The 14449-nt window shown below is 46.1% G+C and overlaps 1 protein-coding gene across 3 annotated transcripts in view; it reads left to right on the top strand.

Moving 5' to 3' along the window:
* Nucleotides 1–14449, top strand: part of L2HGDH (L-2-hydroxyglutarate dehydrogenase) — a 25120-nt gene extending 10671 nt beyond the window's left edge. For all 3 annotated transcript variants that reach the window (XM_074996180.1, XM_074996179.1, XM_074996178.1), the window contains 4 exons: nt 1796–1963; nt 2440–2597; nt 4891–5022; nt 11110–14449. In XM_074996180.1, the coding sequence (XP_074852281.1) occupies nt 1796–1963; nt 2440–2597; nt 4891–5022; nt 11110–11305 (654 nt within the window). In that variant the 3' untranslated portion in view covers nt 11306–14449. The remainder of the gene's footprint in view (nt 1–1795; nt 1964–2439; nt 2598–4890; nt 5023–11109) is intronic.

Raw genomic sequence — 14449 nt, 5'->3', positions numbered from 1 at the left:
AGCGGGAATGGCAGTGCAGTGACGCACTCGCTGGAGGCTTTTCCCTGCTGCTCCCATTGTGGAGGGGGGCAGTGCATGAGAGCAGTGGGGGACACTGAGTGCCAAGTAAGCACCCCACCGCCATTCCCCCCCCTCCTCCTCTGGCCCTGCAAAATCTTTAATTTCACAAATCCTGTTTCCCAGGGTCATGGATTAAAGAGGTTCAAGTATAATAATAATCATGAGATTTTCATTTTAGCTCATCGATTATCTCAGACTTAACATTTATATGTAAATGCCCTGGGGATAAAATCTGGAGTGCTAATCTTCGGTTATCTTGTGTCAGATTTTTGTCTGACATACAGTAAACTCTTTCATATTGGCAGCCCCGGGACTGGGAGGTTGCCAAATATTTAAATATTGTGAACAGTAGAGAAGTATACCTACCAATGCATAACACCAAAGAAAAACAAGATTAGATATTAAGAAATGAACAAAAATATATGCAGAGTACTTTATTTAACAACAGTAGTATTGTACACTTTAAATGTATACTGTATTTGTAGTATTTATTTGCATTCACTGTGCTGTAGTTATAGAAAACCTGACTAATTTACTTATAGTTAAATGCTGGTTATTTGAGAGTTCTCCATGAAAGAATGCTGGATATGAAGGAGTTTACTGTATTAGTTTATTGTTGTTTTCTTATGACATTTGGTTGTTCAGAAATTTCTTTTTCAGGTTTGACCTTTAGCTCCTGTCTCCACTATAATGAGTTAAAAACTTACAATGAAGTGTTTTTTATAACTAGAAAACTATAAAATGTCGTATAAAAAGGGTGCATGGGTTGCAGTTATTATTGCAGCTTCATTCATGAGGCTTTAAATCGTGCCCCTTCCACTTTCAGGAGTTGAATGGGGTTTTTATTTGTTTGTTTTTAAAATTCTAAAAACCTTTCCACCCCCCAAAAAAGTTTCCTCTCGCAATAGCTCTAAAAACTATCATTAGAATTTTAATATAAATAATGAGAAATCCAGCACCTGAAAACAAGTAATGCCAAATTACTTTTCCTTTATGAAGCACTGAATATGCCACTTTACGTAACACTCTTGAAAATGCAAACTGTGAATTGACACTGCCTTTAGAATTGTAGCTTCTCCCAGTTCGTGGAGTGAAGCTGATTTTTGAGAGGAGAGAGAGCCTTAAAGAAAATCCACCTTTATTTAGTCAAAGACATGGTGATTAATGTGCCGCCCTTATAGTAGACTCCAGCAACAAACCTGACAGGGAGCTGGAGACTGGAATGGTACCCATATGCTCTATGGCTGAGTGAAATGGCAAAAATTCCAAGGGAAGAATATCAGGTCCTGGAAAATCTAAATCTCTGATCACTCCATGAATGGTCTCTGTGTATTATGCACAAGCGCATTCATTTTACAGGGTTAACCTCTGTATTCCATGAATTGCACGTCAGGAAGTCAGTCCAGCAACCGATACATTAGTTATTTTTTCTATCAGGATTCTTCTGACTTTCTTTGAGCTGCTTGCTGTTTTGCCATTTTAGAAAGCCAGTTGTAAAGGCACTGCCCTCTGTGTCAGGGCGGCGAAGGAACAAGGGAGAAATGTTTTCAAGAGTTAAATAAAAGTAACCTACAGAAATGTTACTCACATCTCATGTGCAAAGCACCTGATCTTTCAAAGGCATGATTGTTCTTTTAATTGTTGTTCCTGGCTTCTGTTTTGTAGTTTATAGATTCATTTTTCTCCATCTTCTTCATGTGTTGAATTTGTCATTGTGGGGTTTGTTTTCTGGCAGGGACAGGAAATCCGCTGTCAACATATTGTGACCTGTGCCGGACTATATTCAGACCGCCTGTCTGAAATCAGTGGATGCAGCCGTGAGCCTCGCATTGTGCCCTTCCGTGGAGACTACTTGGTGCTAAAGCCAGAAAAATGCTACATGGTTAAAGGAAACATTTATCCAGTATGTAATAATTTGTGTATTTCACAGTGTGAACCAAGCGCTGACACAGCTTCACAGTTTTGGGTAGGCTTTTAAAAATAGTAAGTAACAAATTGTTTATATTAGAATAATGGCAGTCAACTTTCAGTAGAGATGTCCAGATACACAGTATGTTTGCTTGACTTTTACCCGTGCGAAGACAAAAAGACACATGGTAATCATGCTGGTGGGTGAAAATAATTAGGTGTCCAGCAGAGGACACTAATTACTTGGCCAGGGTGAGGATAATCATGAAAGACTCTAATAAACATTTTTTCTCTTCTATTATTATATTTAGACTAACTTCCAAGCCTATAAAGCCCAGAGTAAATCATAAATATTTTCCCTGTGTCTTCTGGAAAGTCATTGACTTTTCCAGTCCGGAGAATATTATTGGATCAAACAATTAACACTGAACTTGCTTTAAATGAGCTCACTGTTCTCATTCTCTGGTGCAGGTTCCTGATCCTCGTTTTCCCTTTCTGGGATTTCATTTCACACCGAGGATGGACGGCAGCGTGTGGCTTGGTCCAAATGCAGTGCTAGCCTTTAAGCGAGAGGGTTACAAACTATATGACTTCAGTGCCAGAGATTTTATAGATGCAGTTACATACAGGTATCATCTTGATTTGAGGTGACGGGGAGGGGACTGAATGAGGATGTCCACTGCTTCAATGTTAGATGCTTCCCACTCTTGTCAGACCCGCATCCTGATTGCTCTGCTTCCTCTGGAAGAGGGCTGGATGAGACTGTCTCTGATTGCATAGAGGGGGTCCAGTCTGAGTGACACAGGCACTTATATTCCTTTCCACACATGCAGACAGCCCCAGTTGCCATTTACTTCAGGGAAAATCCACAGGAAATGGCCTATTATAGCTTTCAATGGCTACATCTACACGTGAAGCCAACATCGAAATAGCTTATTTCGATGTAGCAACATCAAAATAGGCTATTTTGATGAATAACGTCTACACGTCCTCCAGGGCTGGCAACGTCGATGTTCAACTTCGACATTGCGCGGCACCACATCGAAATAGGCGCTGCGAGGGTACGTCTACACACCAAAGTAGCACACATCGAAATAAGGGTGCCAGGCACAGCTGCAGACAGGATCACAGGGCGGACTCAACAGCAAGCCGCTCCCTTAAAGGGCCCCTCCCAGACACAGTTGCACTAAACAACACAAGATACACAGAGCCAACAACTGGTTGCAGACCCTGTGCCTGCAGCATGGATCCCCAGCTGCCGCAGCAGCAGCCAGAAGCCCTGGGCTAAGGGCTGCTGCCCACGGTGACCATAGAGCCCCGCAGGGGATGGAGAGAGAGCATCTCTCAACCCCCCAGCTGATGGCCGCCATGGAGGACCCGGCAATTTTGACGTTGCGGGACGCGGATCGTCTACACGGTCCCTACTTCGACGTTGAACGTCGAAGTAGGGCGCTATTCCGATTCCCTCATGAGGTTAGCAACTTCGACGTCTCGCCGCCTAACGTCGAAGTTAACTTCGAAATAGCGCCCGATGCGTGTAGCCGCGACGGGCGCTATTTCGAAGTTAGTGACGCTACTTCGAAGTAGCGTGCACGTGTAGACACAGCTAATCTCTGCCATCTTCAGAGAAAGGGGCCTCTTATCCCTGACAGAGCTCAGCAGAAGGAGCAAACGTGACTAATTTCCTTGCTTTAAGATTACAGTTTGCAGCGTGGCTGTGTAGGTGACCAGCAGGATTTTATCTGCAGGGGAAGGTTAATAATTTACTCTTGCACGTACAAATGAGGCAGGGAAGAGACATCTTCCCCTCCTCCAAAGCTCATTGCTCTTTAACTAATGGTTGTGGAAGAAATGTGTGTAGGGTTTTCATTCCCTTGTCCTCCAGAGGAAGACTCCTGAAGTTATCTCTGGACACTAGTGTCTCCTAACATCCCCCAAAAGAGCTTAATTTCTAAAACGTACATGAGTTTGTAGCAGGTTTTGCTGAGGGGCTGGCTGCCCTAGAGGTCAGACTGTGGCCAGTTCCTCCAAGCCTGGAGACAGCTTCTGGGTTGTCCAAGGCTTTGGCAGCGGAGCCACTGTTCATCACCCTCACAAAGTCTCCCAGAAATGCTCAGCTGGCTGAGGGAAGGACAGGGGACCCGGCCCCTCCTTCTCCACTGGGTCCTGACTCAGGACCCACAGGGAGAGAGGATAAGGCGGCTCAGTCCTGTCCGGTGGCCATTCCAGATCAGCTTCCCTTGAGCCACTTCCAACCTTCCCTGTTTGACTTCAGTTTGGGGTGTGGCCCCACCCATCTTCTCACAATCTCAGTAGTTCAGAGCATCGGCTGAGGGAGGGAGGCTTCCCAGCTCACACTTGGAGTCCAGTTCCCCTCATTTAGTTGTGGGGAGGGGAATCCTGGCTGAACCTTATTCACTCCCAATCCTCCTGTAGACTTCTCTGCCTCCATGGTCGCAGCTTGCCTGCCTTGAAGCCAGTCTCTCCTCCACACACCTCCTGCTGGACTGCCAGAGCTCCAGTTAAGAAGATCCTCCAGCTGGGGGAGCATGCAGGGCACCTGCTGGGGGTGGGGCCTTCTCGGCCCAATACTGTTTCACCACTTCTCGGACTTTGGAATGGGAACTGTACAGCGTGTCATAGAGCTCTACAAACAAGACTGACTAGTGTAGGGAAGGAGCCCTGCCTACACTGGAGGAAAGGGTGACATCCTTAGAAGCAGAGGGAGCCCATGTGGTAATTCTCCCAGTACAAGAAGGTTGTTGCATGGTAGGGATGGGAACTTACTGCACACTCCACATTTGATACTGGGTGTGGATCCTAATGATTTGCTACAGTACATTATCAGAGGTGCACGTCTGCTTTTAGAATGCCGGCTGCCATTCTGTTGTCTATAAAATACTGTTTTGTCTTGCTCCGTAGTGGTTTATGGAACCTGGTTTGCAGAAACCTGTCATACGGAATGAGTGAAATGTACAGAGCATGTTTCCTTAGTGCACAGGTGAAGCAACTTCAAAAGTTCATCCCTGAGGTTACCATCAGTGATGTACTCAGGTAAAAACACGGTTTAGTATCTAGTTGTTTGTTAACTCTTATTGTACTTGATATTGGTTCCTTCCCTTCCCAACTGAGATTTAACTTGTAAAATCGGTAATATATCCTGGGGACAGAGCAAATTTGAAACTGATCTGTGAGGAGGAGGGGAAATCTGGGAGGTAGTAAAGTTAAAAGAGAACTAATGTTGACAATGGCTGTAGAGAAGTGTTTGCAGTGTGATACAGGAGTGAAAAAAGATGGTTGTCATTGGCTGGCATATTCGGGGCTTTGTTTTGCAGGAGGAGGTAATAGTCACTCTGTAAAAAAAAGAGTACCAAAGCATTAGTGTCTGTGTCAAAAAGGTGGGCTGGAAGAGCAGTTCCTATATGTGGTATTGTTTTAGTCAGGATAGTAGAGAGGGTAGGAGCATGAGGTAATATCTTTTATTGGGCCAACTTCTCTCAGTGAGAAGGACAAGCTGTGTCAGCTTGAAAGCTTGTGTGTCTCACCAGCAGAAGGTGATCCAATACAAGAGCAATTCCTAAACTGATGAAGCGGGTCTTTGCCCATGAAAGCTTATGCTCCAAAATATCTGTTAGTCTATAAGGTGCCACAAGACTTCTTGTTGTTCTCGTAGCTACAAACTAACATGGCTACCTCTCTGATACTTCATTCCTAAACTAATTTGCAGTCAGCAAGGAGTAGTAACTGCTTTTTGCCACAAGAGGACTTTTGAGTTTATGATGATTGATTTTTCAAGAACTCCTGTACTGCATTGTCTTTTGGGGATTGGATAAACAGAAGCAGGTTTCCAGCTATTATTTTTAATTTCAAACAGGAAGACTTTGAGAAACTGAAGAAGTTAGTTTAAAAAGTCAGCTGGCATGAAGAGGTCGAGGGCTTGGAGCATCTTCAGAGCAGTTGTACCGAAACACGCTGAAATTTGCACCCCAAGAGGAAGAAACTTGTAAGGAAAGGCTCCAGATCCAGTTGGGCAAATAACACCTCAGAAGGATGTTTAGGAATAAGCAGGGAGCCTGTAACGACTAGAAAAAGGGGTTGAGTAGACAATGTAGGAATAAAGTGAGAATTGCTTAAAAGTCCATCTGAGTTGGCTCTTGCCAAGGAAATTAAATAAGCAGCAGATTTTTACTTATGTAAATAAAGACAATAAGGAAAGGTGAAGTTGGTCCCTTTCCGGTATGAATGGGAAGGAGATGAAAGATAATATAAGTTTAGGTGCACAGCCTAAAAACTAAATGAATACTTGGCCTTAGTTTTTAGTTACAATGAGGATATAGAACAGTGGTTCTCAAACAGGCGTATGTGAACCTCTAGGGGTACACAGGTGTCTTCCAGGGGGTACATCAGCTTACCTAGGCTCTATAAAATGCACTAGCAGTCAGTATAAATAAAACTGTCATGCAGACAATGACTTGTTTATACTGCTGTATAGACGATAGGCTGAAATGTAAGTTTAGTAAAATATTTATATTTTAGAATTACATGGTGCAAACAAGACAGTCAGCCATTGTGAAGGACTGCTGTGCTGTGACATTTTGTCCTTTTAGTTCTGACTTTGTAAGCAAGTGGGCTTTGAAAGAGGTAAGATGGGGTCCTCAAGACAAATCGAACTCCTGACAGGGGTACCTGAGTCTGGACAAGTTGAGAGCTGCTGATACAGAACATGTGCATGAAGATAAAGGTGGCTGTTGGGAATGTGTGTCTAGAAGTTGAATTAACCACATCTCAGATGGAAGAAAAACATAAAACTCTTAGGCCGTGTCGACAGTGGCACAAACCTTCGAAATAGCCATATTTTCAGATGCCCGTGGCTCGGTGTGGCAACACGGGGGTCCTTTTCGAGAGGACCCCACACATTCAAAATCCCCTTATTCCCCTCAGCTGAAGGGACCCCCGTGTAGCCTCACCGAGCCGCTCTGCTTTCGAAGCATCGCAGCTGGAAGTGTCCTAATGCTAATGAGGGGCTGAATATTCAATTCAGCACCTCATTAGTAATCTTCGAAATGGCCATTAGCATGACTATTTCGAAGATTTGTACCAGTGTAGACGTGGCTTATACTGGGGGCACTGGATAATTTCTATCCTAAAATACTAAAAGAACTGGCACGTGAGATGGCTGATCTGGTAGCAAGGGTTTCTAGTATATTTTTGTTTACGTATTGACGGGGAGAGTGCCGGCTGACTGGAGGATACTTAATGTCAAACCTATATTTTAAAAAAAGGGGGTGGGAGTGACCCAGGAGGTTAAACCCTTTACTCTGACCTTAGAAGTATGCAAAGTTTTGGACAGATTCTGGAGAAAAGAATAATTAAATCTCCAGCAGTGAATGGTAAAGACATGGGTTTTACCAAAGGTAGATTGTGCCAGACTGATTTCCTTCTCTGATAAAATAAGTGATTGCCCACGAAAGCTCATGCTCCAAAATATCTGTTAGTCTATAAGGTGCTACAGGACTTCTTGTTGTTTTTAAAAAACAAAGACCCTCTTCATCAGATGCACGAAAAAGCGGGTCTTTGCCCACGAAAGCTTATGTTCCAAAATATCTGTTAGTCTATAAGGTGCCACAGGACTTCTTGTTGCTTGTAAAGACACAGATTAACACGATTACCCCTCTGATGATTGTTTTTTAGATCTAATATGCACAGACTTCAGTAAAAGTGTTTGACACAGTGCTACTTGGCAAATTATTAGTTACATGAGTGAAAATATGGCTCAGGACAAGCATTGTAAGGGGAATGAAGGTGGGCTAGAGTGAAGAAGGCATGGGGCTTGTGCTAAAAGGTGGATTATCAGACTGGAGGGAGGTTACTACAGAAATTTCTTGGGGACCAGTTTTGAGACCGATCTTATTCAATATTTATTTTAATGAGTTTAGCACAAAAAGTGAATGTGATAATGAAATTTGCTGATGATGCTAAGTTGGTAGAGTTCATAAATAAAGAGGAAGATCTGAACAGTGTACAGGAAGACCTGAGTGACCTTGAAGACTGGAAGACTGGAGTGACTGAAGTGGGATGAAATTCAGTAGTACAAAGTAGAAGTTCATATACTTAGAATCTACTAATAAGGGTATTTACTACAGGCTGGGAGCTCATTGGTTGCAAGCAACAAAGGAGGAGAGAGACCTGGCTGTGTGAGTTGATCACAGGATGATTGTGAATCACCAATAATAATGTGCCTATGAAACAAGGCAAACGCAAGCCTAGGTTAATTATGCAAAGCATTTCCAGAACAGGTAACTCAGCAACAGAATGGCACATGAAATTCTGTGTTGATAGATCCAGCTTAATGCACATTGAAAATCACAGTCCCAACTATACATATAAAATGATGGGTTCAAATGAGCTGTTACCACTCAAGAAAGATCTTGGAGTCATTATGGATAGCTCTCTGAAAACATCCATTCAGTGGGCAGTGACAGTCAAAAGAGCTGACAGTGTTGGGAATCATTAAGAAACGGATAGCTAATGGCACAGAAGATATCATATTGCCTCTGTATAAATCCAAGGTGTGCCCACATCTTGAATAATAGATGCAGATGTGGTTGCCCCATCTCCAAAAAGATATCGTGAAATTGGAAAAGATACAGAAAAGAACAACAAAATTAAGGGTATGGAACAGCTTCCCTTGAGGAGAGTTTATAAGACGGGGATAGTTTGGAAAAGAGATGACTAAGCGGCGGATATGACAGAGATCTGTAAAATCCGACTGGTGTGGAGAAAGCAAATTAGGAAGTGTTGTTTAGTTTTCGTAACCCATAAAGTTTGTTTACAGACACCATTCCTGGTTCTCAATGTTCAGTGCTGTTGTTTACTGTAATTTACCCCCTCAATGTCTTCTAAGAGCCCAGTGAGCAGTGGGAGTGTTGTGCAAGAATTGACCTCCTGTGGTTTGGCACCGGTCAAGTCCCAAGAATGTTGGATTAGAGAGGTTCAACCTGTGTAAGGCGACCATATGTCCCTGTCCCAAATACAGGAGAGGGAGATATGTGGGGCAGGGGCGGCGCCGCCCAGATCCATCAAACCCTGGCGAGCTGGGAAGGCGGTGGCAGCCACTGGCCCTCCCCAAGCCCCAGGGAAGGGGCAGCCCCCGGTGCTCTCCAGGAGCCCCAGGGAAGCAGCACCACCAGCCCTCCCTGGGGAAGCAGCAGCCCCCCTTGCTCCCCAGGGAAGGGGCAGCCACCAGTGCTCTGCAAGCCCTGGGGAAGTGGCAGCCGCTGGCCCTCCCCAGGAGCCTGGGGAAGCAGCGTGGACGTGGCAGCCTCCCATGCTCCCACCGGCTTTCTCAAGTTTTGGGGAAGTGACCTACATGATCTCCAGCCAGCATCTTGGGAGGCCCCAGATTCCCGACAGTTAGTGCCTTTTAAATATTAAGTAGCGATGCCTTTTTGGCATCCCAAATATGGGACTGTCCACCTAATGCAGGGCGGATGGTCACCCTAAACCTGTGAGATGATCAGTGGAACAAAAGGCACATCCTCTGAGAGGAGAGGAAGAATGAGGGGGTCAGGCTGCTCTCTAAAGATACACCAGAGCAGTGGTCCCTGAACTTTTTCTCACATGCTCCCTCTTACCCGTACTGCAATCCATCTAGACCCCCTTTCTCCCCAGGGAACTGCGGGTGGGAGTGGGGACAGGAGTGAAGCCATGGTTGGGACTGAGAGAGTGGCCATGGCCAGGAGCCAGGCCTTGCAATCTGGGCCAGGAGCCAAAGCTGGGGCTGGAGCTTATGTTGGGAGCAGGGCCAGAGCAGAGTGGAGTTGAATGCTGCTCCTGCCCTGTCCTCAGTGGCGGCTGTCCTGGGACCCCTGTGCTCCCCACTCCAACGTTCCTCCAGGCCCCTCGAGGGTGGCACATCCCATGGCTTGAGCAGCACGGCTTTGGGGGGAGAAATTCCAGGGAGGTGGAGAGCTAGCTATAGCGATGGACACGGTGGGCCTGTATTCTAGAGATGTGCATCTGTCTGTTGAGAATTCCTCCTACAGGGTGAGAGCCAGTATCGCCAAATCCGGTGTACAGCTTCCTCTTACAGATACCGATACAGACTGTTTGGCTGTGCCAGGGTAATAGGGTGTGTGTGGAATGTGATTGTTTCTCATCAGGCAGAAAGGAGGGGTGTGCGGCAGGCCTTGGGGCAGGGTGGGAGGGGAGTCAGCTACACGTCCCAGGAGGGGCTGGGGATGAGAGCAGAAGGGCAGGGGCAAGGGCAGTCCTCCTGCACCAGCACCCAGACCTAGGTGTTGGGTCCCCGTCCCAGAGCCAGAACAGCGCTGCCGCAGCATTTCACAGAGGTCTGGGGCCATCTGCCCCTCGGTGTGAGAGCAGGGACAGTTTTACTCACACACAACCACAAGAAGGCAGCACGTATGGGGAACAGTTATGTTCATGCCTGAACACATGGGAGCAGCAAGTGCCCCACTGATCGCTCTCTGGCCAGCAAAGTGGTACCCGCCCCCACCCACCGCCCTGGCCTGCCCCAGGGAGCAGCTGCCCCATGGCCTGATGCCCAGAGCTGGCCACAGGGAGCACCAGCAGGTGGCCTGCCTGGAGGGGGCCAACCTCTGGAGAGCCAGCGGCTGCAATGCACATCCGGCCTGCCCTGGGGAGCAGCTGGCAGCTGTGGTGCTTGGTGCCCTTCCACCCCACATCCCCGACTCCAGAGAGCACCGGGTGGCAGGAGGAAGTTTGAGATAACACAGATGTTTGTGGCAAAGTATTTTAGTGGTGTTTATGCTGAACAACGCAGAGGGCGAGTACATGATAGAACTAGGATTACGCTGAGCGTAGTTGGGTTTCAAATGAAGTAAACCAGCTGTGTTCTGCTTCCTTTTTTTCTGTGACCTGCTAGATGTACAAGCCCAGCGGGTTCCTCCTCTCACCTGAAGAGGATTCACAAGCTGACACTGTGTTAGAAGCCTCTATGCTTCATAACTGAGTTATTAATTCCTAGGTCTCTGGTCATGTTTAAATGTGTTATAGGGGATTGCCAGTATTTTGTTGAGCATCTCCCACAATGGTTTTAGATACTGTTAGCCTGTGGGATTGTCTTTCTAATGACCACCTTTTCCTTTGTTTTTGTAGGGGTCCAGCTGGAGTAAGAGCCCAGGCCTTGAACCGGGAAGGAAATTTGGTAGATGACTTCGTATTTGATGGAGGCACTGGCGATATTGGAAGCAGAGTTCTTCACGTCAGAAATGCCCCATCTCCTGCTGCTACCTCCTCCCTGGCCATTGCAAAAATGATTGCCGATGAAGTGGAGCAAAGATTTGGCTTGTGAAATGAACCAGCTCCACAGCTTTTGTATCCACTCTTGGTTAGCAGGTGACTGCACTGACTGACTTCGGCAGTTTGATAGAGGGAAGATACATTGGAAGTAGTCTGGTTTGTTAGACAATCACTGGCATTTAGGTTGTAGACTACAAAACTGGTATTTTAGCTGTGTGGCTCCATAAGTCTTTACTTTTCTACTTACTGAATGCAGGAGCTGTGATTTCAGATAAGTCCTGGGGGGATGGAAGGCTCCCCCAAACTACAGTAGGGTCTCAGCATTCATGAGGGTTCCATGTTGAGAACCCTCATGAATGTTGAATTTCGCGAATAGCTCCTGCCTGGAGCCTGGATGTCCGAAGCCCCGGGAAAAGTGGCGTCTGCCAGCGTTCCTGCCCAGGTGAAGCGGCAGCTGCTGGCGCTCCTGCCTGGAGTGCTGGGGAAGCAGCTGCTCGCAGCCACTCGTGAATAATTGAATTCACAATCCTTAGGTTTGCGAATGTTGAGACCTACTGAACTGTATTCAGTCAAGGCTCAGGAACCAGTGAGTGCCCAGCTGTAAGGGAGAAAAGAGCCACCTTCACTAGCAGAGTCCATGACATCTGCTTCCTTTCAAAGACCTGTCTATCTGCACATGGTACTAGAGCTGTCTGCTGTTCGGCTGTCACTAGAGCGCTGTAGGATGTACCAGAAGAGCCTTTGCCGAATGGGCTGCCCAGCCTCTGATTTCCCTTGTTCTCTGACTTAAAGAGGACCTCCTGGCATTGCTGCAGAGGCAAGGTGGCCCCATGACCAGGGAGAAGCTGTGATGGTCCCTCCCTCTTCCAACATATTGGAGAATTCACTTCCCCCCTCATGAGCAAAATGAAAAAAAATGAAGGCAGAGCACTCTTTAAGGAATGGGAATATGGAAATAAACAGCCCTTTGTCATGGCCTCAGTCGGGGAGCCACAGAAAATGTTATTTAATATTCAGAGTTTTCTCCATTAAGGCGGAGTACCTGAGAGAGGCACAAGCCTAATAATTGGTTTTATATTTACATTAGATCTCTTACCTGATTTACATACGTGTACAGTCTCCCACAGCCCAGATGATGTGGACCAGTGGTTTTTATGGCCAAGATCACATTCTGAATTTAAGGGCAACCCAAGATCTGCCCCACCCCTTCCCAAAGCCCTGCCCTGCTCACTCTATCCCCCCTCTCGCCCTCCCTCATTTTCATCAGGCTGGGACAGGGAGTTTGGGGGGCAGGAAGAGATATGGGGTGCTGGCTTTGGGAGGAGGCTCAAGGCCGGGCTCAGGGTGCAGGAGAGGAGCTGGGGCTGGCATGCAGCCTCCTTCTGGGTGACACTTACTGCCAGCAGCTCTTGGACTGACAGCGCAGCAAGGGTGAGGCAGGCTCCATCCCTGCCTTGCCCCTGTGCTACACCTGGGAAGAACTAGTGCGTCCCGGGGCAGGGGTACATGGCTCCACATGCTGCTCCTCTTTTCAAGCACCCCTCCCTCCGCTCCTATTGGCAACAGTTCCCCGTTCCCCGCCAATGGGAGCTGCGGGCGGTGGTGCTTGCAGGTAAATGCAGCATGCTGAGACTCCTTTCCCCCTCTTCCTCCATACACACGGGGCTGTGGAGCCACTCTGGCCACTTCTGGGCACAGGCTTGTGGTGTGGGGCCAATCAATCGCAATCGACTGGGAGACTTCCCAAGATAAACCAGTCAACCACAATCAACCAGTTGTTAGCCACTGATTTAGACAAGCCCTGTTTGCCTTCAGAGAGTGGGTAGAATAAATGCTTCAATAAATAAAAGCCATTTGCCATAAAAACAAAACATGGGGGTAAGCGAAGAGGAAATAATTATTCTTAAAGACAGATGATGCACCATGAGCATGCCTTTGTGCAGTGTGTTGAACAAGCGGATGAAAATCCACAGTGTAAAAACAACGTGAAAGGGAGGAAGTTACAAAATGTGCCTTTTGCTGAGTAATTTGGTACACTACTTTCACTCTGAGCCCAAATAGCAGTGACTCAGGAAGGTTTCCCGCTTCCAATTATCTGTTGACAGGAGGGGACCTTCGAGCACCCTGCCGATTGGTCTCACTCAGCAACTCAAATGGGAACTCCCTGTTTCCTCTGACAGTTGCTGTACGAACACTATGAAATGTTTTCAGACCTGGGGCCTGGAAGTGAAACTGTTCTGTGGAAGGTGGAGAATGTTCATGAAAATCTAAAGACTTGAAGCAAGCTGCTTCCTAACTGAGCTGTGTGTGTCTTTGTACGCTCAGCATAGTTACTACACAAGAGATTGTGCAGCCCTAGGAACACAGTGCTGCAAAGTGCACTTTAAAAGCATGTGTGCATGTGATGTTGGGAAGTGCAGATGCCAAACAAATTGGCCCTTGGATTCTTCATTATTCGTTATATGTTTGTGTTGCAGTGTGTTAGCACAGGAGTTTGGGTACATAAACTGATTTAATGTCTCATATACGATAGGATAGCAGTACGCGGTGCAGGGGCTTAACCACCTGGCTTTTCTGCTAAAATGTACTTTATCGGAAAAATATTTGAGAACTCCTGGTAAATTTAATATGGCAGTTTAGAAGCCCAAGAAATGAGCCTCCTGAAGAGAAGTCTTTATGCGCATTATTTCTAATCAAAATGAAGCTGGAATGAGACTTCAGATACTCCAAAGATTAAGCATAGTATAATTGTGTAAGAGTCATAGCTGCACAGCTAAAATAGGTCCTCTCAACAAGCGTTGCCTATCAACAGTAAATACAAGAAGATTGCAAAGGAACTTCCTCCTACATGAGGTGTGGCTCCAACATGTATTAACAGATTAAAGAATGTTAGAAAGTCAACCAGTCCTGCACTTTGAATCTTAAATCGGGGATTTTTAGACGTATAGTCAATCATTTCTATTTGACTCAAATATCAGAGCAATAACTGTTTTGGGCTGAAGATTTTTAGAAAGTTTGCTTAGTTCTGACTCTTTTATCAAATGTGTCAATTTCTGTTGAGAGTTGTAAACTTTTTTTTAAAAAAGAAAATGTTTTATAATTCTGTAAATTGCTACAGTAGTGGTGTTAGTGTGTAAAATGAAGCTTCATTTGGGAAGTGTGAAAAGAATAAAATGTCCACTGTGTTTGCATTGTT

Source organism: Carettochelys insculpta, chromosome 6 (genome assembly GCF_033958435.1).
Source record: "Carettochelys insculpta isolate YL-2023 chromosome 6, ASM3395843v1, whole genome shotgun sequence".
In the NCBI taxonomy this organism is placed as follows: Eukaryota; Metazoa; Chordata; order Testudines; family Carettochelyidae; genus Carettochelys; species Carettochelys insculpta.
The sequence above is the reverse complement of the archived record's forward strand: the minus strand, read 5'-3'. Positions and strand labels throughout refer to the sequence as shown.